Here is a 14,902-nt window from a genome sequence, read left to right as displayed (position 1 = left end):
GTGAAAGGTACCCATCTATTATCAAAATATCCCTTATAATTATGATGTGTCTATTTTGAAACCTCATTTCTTCCTTTCTCTCAAATTCACAGATCAGTCAGATGCTCGGGAATGAGATGAAGTTTGCGGTTCGAGAGCCAATCGGGCTGAGGTGAGATTTCAACTCAGGTACTCTGCAGCACACTGCAAAAACTGAAATCTAAGTAAGATGAAATATCTCAAATAAGGGTGATGTTTGCTTATTTTCTGTCTAATAAGATAATTCTTCTCACTAAGCAGATTTGATGTTAGAGTGTTTTACTTGTTTTAAGTGTTTTGGTCCTAAATGATCTCAGTAAGATATTACAGCTTGTTGCTGAGATTTGATGAGCTATATTGAGTAAAACATGCTTGAAACTAGAATATCAAGTGTTGCAAAGCTGTGTCATCAACACTCACAAGTATAAAACTACTTTTTTAAAGTAATCATTTCTTATTTCAAGCATGTAAAAAAAAAATCATGACTTTGACACAATTGTGTCTCATAATTAAAACAGATGACAGCCAAATGGACTTTGCTGTTTTATTTTCAATGAAACAATAGAAAACACGTACTCATATAGTAGTACAGTTGGGACAGTACAGTAAACTGACAGTTAATATTTCAACATTTAACATTTCAAACAATTTTGAACAGAAATATTTCATGCACATTCAGATAAATTCCTCAAAATTACAATCAAAAACATTTTGTCCGGGGGCCGGGCTGTATATATGCGCACTAATTGACTGAAAGAGCACGCACTTGGTACGATGATGTCATGTTATCCATGGGAAAATGCATTTTTAGACAATATGATTTGCCTGAGCGGCTAGGAGACCCCGAGAGTAACAAGCGCTTGCCTTGTTGCCTTTCCATTAAGAACAATAAATGAGTTTTTAGTATAAGTTTGCTGGTTTCAAGAAATGTAATGCCGAGCGCATATCATTATGTCAACATAATGCCACTAACATTTACTTAAAGGCCTACTGAAATGAATTTTTTTGATTTAAACGGGAATAGCAGATCCATTCTATGTGTCATACTTGATCATTTCGCGATATTGCCATATTTTTGCTGAAAGGATTTAGTAGAGAACAACGACGATAAAGATCGCAACTTTTGGTATCTGATAAAAACAACCCTTGCCTGTAGCGGAAGTAGCGTGACGTCACAAGACAAAGTATTCCTCACAATTCCGCTTTGTTTACAATGGAGCGAGAGACATTCGGACCGAGAAAGCGACGATTACCCCATTAATTTGGCGAAGATGAAAGATTCTTGGATGAAGAACTTTAGAGTGAAGGACTACAGTGTAGTGCGGGGTGTATCTTTCTTCACTCTGACCGTAACTTAGGTACAAGCTGGCTCATTGGATTCCACACTCTCTCCTTTTTCTATTGTGGATCACGGATTTCTATTTTAAACCACCTGGGATACTATATCCTCTTGAAAATGAGAGTCGAGAACGCAAAATGGACATTCACAGTGACTGAACATGTAAATACACGGTTAATAATTTTCAGCTTTGCAAAGCTAAAAAAATAGAAGCTAAGTTAGCTACAGAGCTAACGTGATAGCAGGCTCAAATGCAGATAGAAACAAAATTTTAAAAAACCCTGACTGGAAGGATAGACAGAAGATCAACAATACTATTAAACCATGAACATGTAACTACACGATTAATAATTTTCAGCTTGGCGAAGCTAAAAAAAATAGAAGCTAACTTAGCTACGGAGCTAACGTGATAGCATCAGTCTCAAATGCAGATAGAAACTAAATTTAAAAAAAACCCTGACTGGAAGGATAGACAGAAGATCAACAATACTATTAAACCATGAACATGTAAATACACGATTAATAATTTTCAGCTTGGCGAAGCTAAAAAAAATAGAAGCTAAGTTAGCTACGTAGCTAACGTGATAGCATCAGTCTCAAATGTAGATAGAAACTAAATTTAAAAAACCCTGACTGGAAGGATAGACAGAAGATCAAAAATACTATTAAACCATGAACATGTAAATACACGGTTAATAATTTTCAGCTTGGCGAAGCTAAAAAAATAGAAGCTAAGTTAGCTACAGATCTATCGGGATAGCAGGCTCAAATGCAGATAGAAACTAAATTAAAAAAACCCTGACTGGAAGGATAGACAGAAGATCAACAATACCATTAAACCATGAACATGTAAATACACGGTTAATAATTTTCAGCTTGGCGAAGCTAAAAAAAATAGAAGCTAAGTTAGCTACAGAGCTATCGGGATAGCAGGCTCAAATGCAGATAGAAACTAAATTTAAAAAAACCCTGACTGGAAGGATAGACAGAAGATCAACAATACCATTAAACCATGAACATGTAAATACACGGTTAATAATTTTCAGCTTGGCGAAGCTAAAAAAATAGAAGCTAACTTAGCTACGGAGCTAACGTGATAGCATCAGTCTCAAATGCAGATAGAAACTAAATTAAAAAAAAACCCTGACTGGAAGGATAGACAGAAGATCAACAATACTATTAAACCATGAACATGTGAATACACGGTTAATCATTTTCAGCTTTGCGAAGCTAAAAAAATAGAAGCTAAGTTAGCTACAGAGCTAACGTGATAGCAGGCTCAAATGCAGATAGAAACTAAATTAAAAAAAAACCTGACTGGAAGGATAGACAGAAGATCAACAATACTATTAAACCATGAACATGTAAATACACAATTAAAAATTTTCAGCTTTGCGAAGCTAAAAAAAATAGAAGCTAAGTTAGCTACAGAGCTAACGTGATAGCAGGCTCAAATGCAGATAGAAACTAAATAAAAAAAAAACCCTGACTGGAAGGATAGACAGAAGATCAACAATACTATTAAACCATGAACATGTAAATACACAATTAAAAATTTTCAGCTTGGCGAAGCTAAAAAAATAGAAGCTAACTTAGATGAGGCGGCGGGCGTTGTACGCTTTTGACGACACCCCGGCCGCCATCAGAGTCGGCAAGAAACATATATTTCCCCAAAGTTACGTACGTGACATGCACATATCGACACGCACGTACGGGCAAGCGATCAAATGTTTGGAAGCCAAAGCTGTACTCACCGTAGTGTGTCTGCTATCCTGCTCAAAACACAACACAACCTCCTGGTGTTGGTGTTGCTGTAGTCCGCCGCTAATACACAGATCGCACCTACAACTTTCTTCTTTGCAGTCTCCATTGTCCATTAAACAAATTGCCAAAGATTCACCAACACAGATGTCCAGAATACTGTGGCATTTTGTCGAAGAAAACAGAGGTATTTGAATTGGGTCCAAACACTTCCCTTGACCTTGTGACGTCACGCGCATACGTCATCATACCGCAACGTTTTCAAGCGGAAGTTTCCCGGGAATTTTAAAAAGTCACTTTATAAGTTAACCCGGCCGTATTGGCATGTGTTGCAATGTTAAGATTTCATCATTGATGTATAAACTATCAGACTGCGTGGTCGCTAGTAGTGGCTTTCAGTAGGTCTTTAATATAGGAATATTTTTCAACATATTGAGAAAAAAGGTCTAATTTTTTTTTTCCTATCAAGAAAAGTGCACTTGTTATTAGTGAGAATATACTTATTTTAAGGTATTTTTGGGTTCATTGAGGTTAGCTAATTTTACTTGTTTTGGAAAGTCTTGATAAGCCAAATTTTCTTGTTCTATTGGCAGATAATTTTGCTTAGTTCAAACAAAATACCCCACATTTTTTTTGTTTTTTTTTCTTGTTTTTGAACACTGACTTTTTGCAGTGCAACCGTGTTATCACAGCAGACTGCAAGATCCACGTGGGTCTGAGTAAAGTTCAAGTTGTGTCGACTTGGTTGGTGCTGATTTAAAGCAACGCTGCTCTGTTATGTCTTCTTTCTTAGGATGTGGCTGCTCATCTCAGCTGTGGGTTTCACTGTGGTCGCCTTAATGGTAAGTGATGTGGAAATGAGTCTACCAACACTTTCAGCAAGTTGTGTCCATACACATTGCAGTCATTGTGTCATGGATTAGTCCTTTTTTTTTTTGGTTCAGTTTTATGCGCATTAGCCATCTGGAGAAACAGTTGAGTCTGTTGTCTGCATGACTGTGCCCGTGTTCAATATCTCCAGTGTTCATGCAACTTAGTATCAGTGGCTGTATTTTTGGGGGATGGTTTTACGGACAAAATGTCACTGTAGTAATTATGACGTCTGTGCCGTCCTTTGTTCACAGGCCCTGATGTTTCCTAACCAGCTTTATGAGGTTGTGTTTGAGGAGGAGCTCTCCACAACAAGTCTCTCTGTCCGGCTCTATGGAGGAGCACTGTTAAGTGAGTATTGGTCCAAAGATGCGATGAATATCGCTTTTAAATCATCTGGGAAGAAAGTGGAGGCTGGCAGGACTGTACACTACCGTTCAAAAGTTTGGGGTCACCCAAACAATTTTGTGGAATAGCCTTCATTTCTAAGAACAAGAATAGACTGTCGAGTTTCAGATGAAAGTTCTATTTTTCTGGCCATTTTGAGCGTTTAATTGACCCCACAAATGTGATGCTCCAGAAACTCACCATTAGAACACTGGAGTGATAGTTGCTGGAAATGGGCCTCTATACACCTATGTAGATATTGCACCAAAAAGCAGACATTTGCAGCTAGAATAGTCATTTACCACATTAGCAATGTATAGAGTGTATTTCTTTCAAGTTAAGACTAGTTTCAAGTTATCTTCATTGAAAAGTACAGTGCTTTTCCTTAAAAAATAAGGACATTTCAATGTGACCCCAAACTTTTGAACGGTAGTGTATGTGCATCATATTACTATAGGACAGTCCTGGGCAAAATACGGTCCATTAAGATTTTCAATCCGGCCCGCCGGACGTTGTCCGTAATTTTTTTAGACCTCTAACATCAAAACTGTAGCCGCCATTATGATGGGCAGTGCTGTTTTTAAATGACCGTAAGTCTTGAACTATACAAAGTATATCACTTGTTGAAATCTGCGCTTTTGAGTGTTATAGGAGTTATTACGGTAATCTACGTCAGTGTTTTTTCAACCACTGTTAGATATTGTTGGACGAAGGGAAGTCTGGGCTTCCCTGCTTAGGCTGCTGCCCCCGCGACCCGACCTCGGATAAGCGGAAGAAGATGGATGGATGTTAGATATTGTCTGGTGTGCCGTGGGAAATTATGCAACTTCACCTAATTGGTCCAAAAAATATTTTTTGCAAATCCATTCATCCATTTTCTACCGCTTATTCCCTTTGATCAATAATTATAATCTGCAAACAATGTGTCTGTGCTGTGTAGAACTCGGCAGGGTAACCACGTAAGACTCCATGTCAGTAGGTGGCAGCAGGTAGTTCATTGCTTTGTAAAAGTCGGAATGTGTCGGGTGAGACGAGGATGGTTTGTTGTCATCCCAATATGCAGACCACAGCGGGAGGCGGTGTGCAGGTAAAAAGGTATGTAATGCTTAAACCAAAAATGAACAAAAGGGAAAGGAAAAGGCAATGGCTATGCAAACTGACCTGGCTACAAAGTAAACAGAAACAAAATGCTGGACGACAGCAAAAACTTACGGCGTCCACAAAGTACATCCGAACATGACATGACAATCAACAATGTCCACACAAAGAAGGATAGCAACAACTTAAATAGTCTTGCTTGCTTGAATAGCGCTCAAAGGAAGACATGAAGCTGCTAGAGGAAAACACCAACAAAACAGGAAGGGCCACCAAAATAACAGCGCAAGACAAGAACTAAAGCACTACACACAGGAAAACACAAACGAACTCAAAATAAGGCACGACGACCTGGTGGAGTTTCATTTTTTAACGTTTCCTGCTGGTGGTGTGCCTCCATATTTTTTACTGAAAAAAATGTGCCTTGCCTCAAAAAAGGTTGAAAAACTCTAATGTACGTCACAGCAGCTCAGACCAGGAACAAAGCAGAGTGGGCGGGGTTTGTTTTCAGAGCAGCCAGCCTGAAACGCCTGTGTCAGGAACAGATGCGGAAGCAGATTTTTGCAACAAATTTCTGCATAAAAGTGACAATATATCATATTGTAGGTGTTTATTACACTTTGCATTCATATTTTGTTACATTTTTGTTGTGTTTTGCTTGATTGTAAAATATGTCTATCGAGGAGCTGATCTGAGAAGTAAAAGAGGAGATATGTTGTTAATATTCAGTGTTTTATTGGTCATAGTTAATATTGTAAATCCCACTTTCTTTATTTTCATGTACATTTAACTCTTCTGTTAAAGTACCAATGATTGTCACACACACACTAGGTGTGGCGAAATTATTCTCTGCATTTGACCCATCACCCTTGATCAACCCCTGGGAGGTGAGGGGAGCAGTGGGCAGCAGCGGTGGCCGCGCCCGGGAATCATTTTTGGTGATTTAACCCCCAATTCCAACCCTTGATGCTGAGTGCCAAGCAGGGAGGTAATGGCTCCCATTTTTATAGTCTTTGGTATGACTCGGCCGGGGTTTGAACTCCCGACCTACCCATCTCAGGGCGAAACTGTAAAATTCCATTCCGTTTTTTGGAGGTGGTCTCTCATAACTTTTTTAGAATTCTATCGGACATTGTGACTTTTGGTATTAGTGTTCCTGCAAAAAAGGGACCTAAACACACATACTGTACAGCAGATTTGTACAGCTAAGTGTGTATATACATGCTTGCCAACCTTGAGACCTCCGATACCGGGAGGTGGGGGGGCGTGGTCGGGGTGGGGCGGGGGCGTGGTTAAGAGGGGAATATATTTAAGCTAGAATTCACCAACTCAAGTATATATATATATATATATATATATATATATATATATATATATATATATATATATATATATATATATATATACATATATATATATATATACACGTATGAAATACTTGAATTTCAGTGAATTCTAGCTATATATATATTTATTTTATTATACATATAAATAAAGTAAATACTTGAATTTCAGTGTTCTGGAGGCTATCCAGTAGATGGCAGTATTGTCCTGTTTAAGAGTGTCACAACATTGCTGTTTACTGCAGACAAACTGCTTTACGGTAGACTAAACGTGACTGCTGTTGTTGTGTGTTGTTACCGCGCTGGGAGGACGTTAATGAAAGTGCCTAACAATAAACCCACATAAGAAACCAAGAACTCGCCCTCGATCATTCTACAGTTATGACGTCATTGGGCAGGCAAGCTGTTTATATTGTGGGAAAGCGGACGTAAGAACAGGTCCGCATTGAGCTGGAGGGGGCGTGGCCTCCAGCTCCGGCTGAATACCGGGAGTTTGTCGGGAGAAAATTTCCGCCGGGAGGTATATATCATTTATACGCACATACACATTGGCCCCCCAGACACATTTTTTCTCTCAATGTTGCCCCTGAGTGTTTTTCAACCACTGTGCCGCGGCACACAGGTGTGCCGTGAGACACAGTCTGGTGTGCCGTGGGAGATTATGTCATTTCACCTAATTGGGTTAAAAATTGGTACATTTTAAGTCTACTTTATACTTCTTTTTGTGCCCTTGGATCCTTTCCATCCTTATCCTTTCCATCCTTTGTAACTGAGCTAGGGAAAATTTCCCTTGTGGATCATTAAAGTTTGTCTAAATCTAAAAATCTTTTTTGCAAACCAGTAATTATAATCCGCAAATAATGTGCCGTTGTTGAGTGTCTGTGCTGTCTAGAGCTCGGCAGACTAACCGTGTTATACTCTTCCATATCAGTAGGTGGCAGCAGATAGCTAATTGCTCTGTAGATGTCGGGAACATAGTTTGTCGTGATCACAATATGTAACCGATAGCGTGAGGCAGTGTGCAGGTAAAAAGGTATCTAACGCTTAAATCAAAAATAAACAAAAGGCGAATGCCCCTAAGAAAAGGTATTGAAGGTTAGGGAAGGCTATGCAGAACGAAACTAAAACTGAACTGGCTACAAAGTAAACAAAGACAGAATGCTGGACGACAGCAAAGACTTACAGCGTGTGGAGCAGAGACGTACATGACATGACAATCAACAATGTCCGCACAACTAAAACGGTCTTAATCTCGAAAACAAAGCCGGTGCGGGGTATAGCGCTCAAAGGAAGGCATGAAGCTGCTACAGGGAAACACCAACAAAACAGGAAGGGCCACCAAAATAACAGCGCAAGACAGGAACTTAAGCACTACACACAGGAAAACAACAACAAACTCAAAATAAGGCATGACAACCTGGTGGAGTTTCATTTTTAACCTTATCTACAGGTGGTGTGCCTTTGTATTTTTTTATTTAAAAAATGTGCCTTGACTCAAAAAAGGTTGAAAAACACTGCTCTAGATCACTAAGATCTTCTGAGAGCAATCTGTTTGCGGTTCACAGAGTAAAGTCCAATCAAGGGAGCGCATCATTCAGTCACTATGCAACAAATAGCTGGAATAAACTTCCGGAAGATGTCAGACTTTCCCCAACTCTGACTACTTTTAAAACTAGACTGAAAACTTTTATGTTCACCTTAGCTTGCAGCTAAATCTTTTAACTTTTAACGTCTGCACTGTTTTTATTTTTATTGTCTGCATTTTAATTTGCTTGTATTTTCTTTCATTTCACTTTGTTGTCTGTGAAGCACTTTGAGTCTGCCTTGTGTATGAAAAGTGCTACACAAATAAAGTCGCCTTGCCTTGCCTTGCCTATGTTGTCAATGCATAGTGTTGACTTTGATAGCTGTAGTTTGAGGGAAGAGGCTTTCAGTCGATAAGTCAGTCACTTTGCTCGTGATTACAGGGTTTGTGCTGGCTTAGTCACAATGAAACCCACAGAAAAGCAGATTGCAGCGCGCCAACTATGTTTGATGGACATAGTTACCAGAGAACACTCATTAGGAATGCAACAATACATCCATCCATCCATCCATCCTCTACCGCTTATTCCCTTCGGGGTCGCGGGGGGCGCTGGAGCCTATCTTACAGTAGTTGATGAATGCATTCATTACTATAGTGCTTGCGCGTGTGTGTGTGTGTGTGTGTGTGTGTGTGTGTGTGTGTGTGTGTGTGTGTGTGTGTGTGTGTGTGTGTGTGTGTGTGTGTGTGTGTGTGTGTGTGTGTGTGTGTGTGTGTGTGTGTGTGTGTGTGTGTGTGTGTATACAGTATATATACATATATATATATATGTATGTGTGTGTATATGTATGAGTGTGTATATATGTATATATATATGTGTACATATACAGTATATGTATATACGTGTATATGGATGTGTATATATGTATATATATTTGTGTATATATATATGTGTATATATGTATGTGTATATACAGTATGTATATATATATGTATCTATATATGTATGTATACTGTATATGTATGTATATATATGTATATATATATGTGTGTGTGTATATATATGTATATGTGTATATACTGTATATACACATGCAGTATATGTGTAATGTGTATGTGTATATACTGTATATACACATGCAGTATATGTGTATATATATAGTGTATATATATATATATATATATATGTAAATACTGCATATATATATATATATACATATATATACACATATATGTGTGTGTATATATATATATATACATACACACATATATATACACATATGTGTATATATATGTATATATATATATATATATATATATATATATATATATATATATATATATATATATATATATATATATATATATATATATATATATATATATATATATACATACACACATATATATACACATATATATATACACATATATGTGTATATATTCACCCAAACAATTTAGTGGAATAGCCTTCATTTCTAAGAACAACAATAGACTGTCGAGTTTCAGATGAAAGTTCTCTTTTTCTGGCCATTTTGAGCGTTTAATTGACCCCACAAATGTGATGCTCCAGAAACTCAATCTGCTCAAAGGAAGGTCAGTTTTGTAGCTTCTGTAACGAGCTAAACTGTTTTCAGATGTGTGAACATGATTGCACAAGGGTTTTCTAATCATCAATTAGCCTTCTGAGCCAATGGGCAAACACATTGTACGGCGTGGCGAAGTTGGTAGAGTGGCCGTGCCAGCAATCGGACGGTTGCTGGTTACTGGGGTTCAATCCCCACCTTCTACCATCCTAGTCACGTCCGTTGTGTCCTTGGGCAAGACACGTCACCCTTGCTCCTGATGGCTGCTGGTTAGCGCCTTGCATGGCAGCTCCCGCCATCAGTGTGTGAATGTGTGTGTGAATGGGTGAATGTGGAAATAGTGTCAAAGCGCTTTGAGTACCTTGAAGGTAGAAAAGCGCTATACAAGTATAACCCATTTATCATTTATCATTTATTTACCATTAGAACACTGGAGTGATAGTTGCTGGAAATGGGCCTCTATACACCTATGTAGATATTGCACCAAAAAGCAGACATTTGCAGCTAGAATAGTCATTTACCACATTAGCAATGTATAGAGTGTATTTCTTTCAAGTTAAGACTAGTTTAAAGTTATCTTCATTGAAAAGTACAGTGCTTTTCCTTCAAAAATAAGGACATTTACATGTGACCCCAAACTTTTGAACGGTAGTGTATATATATATTTTAGCGCCATCTTTTGACACTTCTTCCACCCCCGTCCTTGCACGCTACACCGCTACAACAAAGATGACGGGGAGAAGACGCTGTCGAAGGCGAGCCACGTAAATAAGACCGCCCACAAAACGGCGCATCCCGGAGCGACTGTCAGAAAGCGACTTGAAGATGATCTGTAAAACATCATCTATGCAACATTTTCACCAAATATTACATGTTATGTAGAGCACAAGGAAGTCTTTTACATTTAGAAAATATATATACATATATGACTCCTTTAATGCGCCTTATAATCCGGTGCGCCTTTTGTATGACAATAGACCTGACTAGACCCGCTCATCCGCAGTGCGCCTTATAATCCGGTGCGCCCTATGGTCCGTGAAATACGGTAACCACTTTTTTTAGCAATTGGCTGTAGAATTATTTCATATGACCCAGGGACGAATAACCTGTCTGATTAAGAACATGCTGTGGATCTGGAAGGAGAGATAAAACATGGCCGTCCAGGAGAAGGTGTGAACTAGCCAGCTTGCAGGAGCAATAAGAGGCAGGCTTTTTCTCCGCTGTTGAATGTCAACAGGGCTTTGGGGATTATCAAGGGTGGGGGAAGGTGATTTCTTCCTCGACAAGAAGCTGCAAAAACGGGCTGAAGGACCGGGTCTCATCAGCCAAACAGACGGTATCAGGCAGGGAGACGATACGGTCCATCAGCCCTCCCACCCCTGCTCGTTGCCACAGCCTCACTTGTCTGCATGTGTGTGTGTATAAGATGGCGCGTGTCACGCAGGGAAATTAAGTGGAAGAAGGCTTGGGAAAACAAATTATGGAACGCAGGCTTTCATCAGAATCAGTTGGTTGAAAGCGTTCTTCTGAATCAATAGACCTGTGGTGTGATTTGTATCTGTGATGCTATGTGCGCACATTTCAACAATGCCCTCATTTACTCCCAACGGTCTGTTTCTGCAGGTTTGGCCCTCATCCTGTGGAATGGTCTCTACACAGCAGAGAAGATTGTCATCCAGTGGACTCTTTTGAGTGAAGCTTGCTACTTTGCAATCCAATTTCTTGGTAATATACAATATTTTCCTCTCCTGCTTTACAGCTCCACTTAATGTTATTGACCAAATGGCTGACTCTGGAATGAATAGTGGAGCTTTAGCCCAGTGTCACTTCCACTACTGCCCTCCTGTCAGTCGCACTACTGCCCTCCTGTGTTCATTCTGTAGAGTTGCAGCCTGCTTTGGTTTTTCAAGGTAAATTCTTGTTTAAGCAAAACCGCTTTGAAAGCAATCCTCCTTTGAGGCACAACTCGCTGTTTGTGTATGGACTGAGCTATTTGATTGTCTTGGTTTATGTGACGTATTTAAACCTCACTTAAAGACACCACTTTTAAGTTATTGACGCTCGAGTGTGCATCTTATAACATGTCTTGGAACAAGAAAAAAGGAAACATTAAACCGGGAAATCTATACTGATTCAAATCGACACCTCATGGTTTAAATAATATTTATTGGATATGCTTTGTATGGGGTATCGGACTGTCTGATTGGGGCGGTCCGCTCCCTGTACGATCAGTGTCAGAACTTGGTAAGTCGGACCCGTTTCCAGTGAGGGTTGGACTCCGCCAAGGCTGCCCTTTGTCACCCATTCTGTTCATAACTTTCATGGACAGAATTTGTAGGCGCAGTCAAGGCGTTGAGGGGATCTGGTTTGGTGGCTGCAGGATTAGGTCTCTGCTTTTTGCAGATGATGTGGTCCTGATGGCTTCATCTGGCCAGGATCTTCAGCTCTCACTGGATCGGTTCGCAGCTGAGTGTGAAGCGACTGGGATGAGAATCAACACCTTCAGGTCCGAGTCCATGGTTCTCGCCCGGGAAAGGGTGGAGTGCCATCTCCGGGTTGGGGAGTAGACCCTGCCCCAAGTGGAGGAGTTCAAGTACCTCGGAGTCTTGTTCATGAGTGAGGGAAAAGTGGATCGTGAGATCGACAGGCGGATCGGTGCGGCGTCTTCAGTAATGCGGACGCTGTATCGATCCGTTGTGGTGAAGAAGGAGCTGAGCCGGAAGGGAAAGCTCTGAATTTACCGGTCGATCTACGTTCCCATCCTCACCTATGGTCATGAACTTTGGGTTATGACCGATAGGACAAATGAGTTTCCTCTGCCGGGTGGCGGGTCTCTCCCTTAGAGATAGGGTGAGAAGCTCTGTCATCCGGGAGGAACTCAAAGTAAAGCCGCTGCTCCTCCACATGGAGAGGAGCCAGATGAGGTGGTTCAGGCATCTGGCCAGGATGCCACCCGAACGCCTCCCTAGGGAGGTGTTTAGGGCATGTCCGACCAGGGGAAGACCCAGAACACGTTGGGAAGACGATGTCTCCCGGCTGGCCTGGGAACGCCTCGGGATCCCCCGGGGAAGAGCTGGATGAAGTGGCTGGGGAAAGGAAAGTCTGGACTTCCCTGCTTAGGCTGCTGCCCCCGCGACCCGACCTTGGATAAGTGGAAGAAGATGGATGGATGGATGGATATGCTTTGTTTTAATTTTTGCTCCACAGTCACATTTATAAACCCGGTTTTTGAGTCTGTCTTCAAGACCTTTGTTTTGTAGAGGCCATCTTAGATTGTGATTGAAAAGCGTCCACGTCCCAACCTCTCCAAGATTTTTCACCGCTATTTTGTTTTTCAGTCACGGCCTAAAATAAACTTCATGAACATTATATAGATTTGCCGGTCACAACATAAGGTATTGTATGTTTGGAACATAATGTATAGTAGTACACTAGTACTGTATACTCATAACTATTTGCATATTCATATCATACCTTGTGCATATCACTCTCTAGCCATTACATCTAGTTTGTATACAGTACAGGCCAAAAGTTTGGACACACCTTCTCATTCAATCTTTATTTTCATGACTATTTACATTGTAGATTGTCACATCAAAACTATGAATGAACACGTGGAGTTATGTACTTAACACAAAAAAGGTGGAATAACTGAAAACATGTTTTATATTCTAGTTCCTTCAAAATAGCCACCCTTTGCTCTGATTACTGCTTTGCACACTCTTGGCATTCTCTCCATGAGCTTTAAAAGGTAGTCCCCTGAAATGGTTTTCACTTCACAGGTGTCATAGTTTTGATGCCTTCAGTGAAAATCTACAATAAATAGTCATGAAAATGAAGAAAACACATTGAAATGAGAAGGTATGTGCAAACTTTTGGCCTGTACTGTGTATTTGCCATGTTAGATATAACTAGGCTGACCATACGTCCTCTTTTCCCCGGACATGTCCTCTTTTGCGGGGGTGTCCGGGCGGGGTTTCTTAAATGCCTCAAATGTCCGGCATTTTGAATTAGGGTTGCGTGTATTTTCAATGCACGTCCAGAGTTAAGTTAAGAAGGGGTTAAAAAGAAAAAAACTGAAGGTGTGCGCTCGCAGAAACATTCGTGAGGGAGGGGCAGAGAGAGAGAGCGAGTGAGTGGAGAGAGACATGAGAACAAGAAATGCAGAAACGTAAATGCAACTTCACGGATGATTTGCGGGAAAAGTATTTGTGTTTTGGTCCTGGTCGTGACACATGGGAAGCAGAATGCACTGTGTGCAAAGTAGCAACGTATGTATCTGTGGCAAATAAAGGGGCCAACGATCTACAAGCCCATAGGGACACTACAAAGCACAAAACAGCTGTGCAGGGCGAGAGCTCGTTTGCTGTTTTTTGTTTAAATTTAATTAACTTGTTTTGAGGCATTATTTATGTTTACATTATATACAAGAGGTTATTTTGAATATTTGTACCTCTGCACTTTTTTTTCCAAAACTGTGAATGTTACAGAATATAAGTGTGACTTATTTTGTTATACTGTCAAGCAGAGTTGGCGTTAACACACTTTTTGTGTCTTTTTAACGCATTGAAATCAGAAAGGACGCAGATTATTAATTTTTTTTTTCCCATTTGCGGCCCACAGCTAATGTTTTAAAGGCCCACGGCACATTCTACTATTAAAATAAACAAAAACATAACAAAAGTGAAATAAAAAAGCTTAAAGGTGAAATGTAATTTAGAAAAAGTTGCAATGTTGACTAATAAAACAAAGCTGTTTTTTTTCTTTCAAACGGTCATTGTTATGTAATTATGAATTATTGACCTATCAAAGGTTCCGATTACTTCACATCAAATATTCCACTTTGAAAAATATTTTTGGTGGAAGATTTTGCATATTTTGTGTGTTTGCCATAAAAAACATAGTTTTGTTTGACAAAAAAGGGCGGAAAACAAACAAACAAAAAAAACAACATAAAAAAAACTAAAACATTTTGAAATGA

General features: G+C 39.7%; 1 protein-coding gene across 3 annotated transcripts in view; it reads left to right on the top strand.

The window, feature by feature from the left end:
• Positions 1-14,902, top strand: part of LOC133641515 (tumor protein p53-inducible protein 11-like) — a 121,495-nt gene that overhangs the window by 96,838 nt on the left and 9,755 nt on the right. For all 3 annotated transcript variants that reach the window (XR_009824293.1, XM_062035297.1, XM_062035298.1), the window contains exons 4-7: positions 93-151; positions 3,912-3,960; positions 4,243-4,339; positions 11,545-11,646. Coding sequence is in view for 2 of the 3 variants with exons in the window: in XM_062035297.1 (XP_061891281.1) it covers positions 93-151; positions 3,912-3,960; positions 4,243-4,339; positions 11,545-11,646 (307 nt within the window). In the remaining variant the exon portion in view is untranslated. The remainder of the gene's footprint in view (positions 1-92; positions 152-3,911; positions 3,961-4,242; positions 4,340-11,544; positions 11,647-14,902) is intronic.

Source organism: Entelurus aequoreus, linkage group LG24 (genome assembly GCF_033978785.1).
Source record: "Entelurus aequoreus isolate RoL-2023_Sb linkage group LG24, RoL_Eaeq_v1.1, whole genome shotgun sequence".
Taxonomy (NCBI): domain Eukaryota; kingdom Metazoa; phylum Chordata; class Actinopteri; order Syngnathiformes; family Syngnathidae; genus Entelurus; species Entelurus aequoreus.
This window is presented reverse-complemented; position numbering and strand designations above follow the sequence as displayed.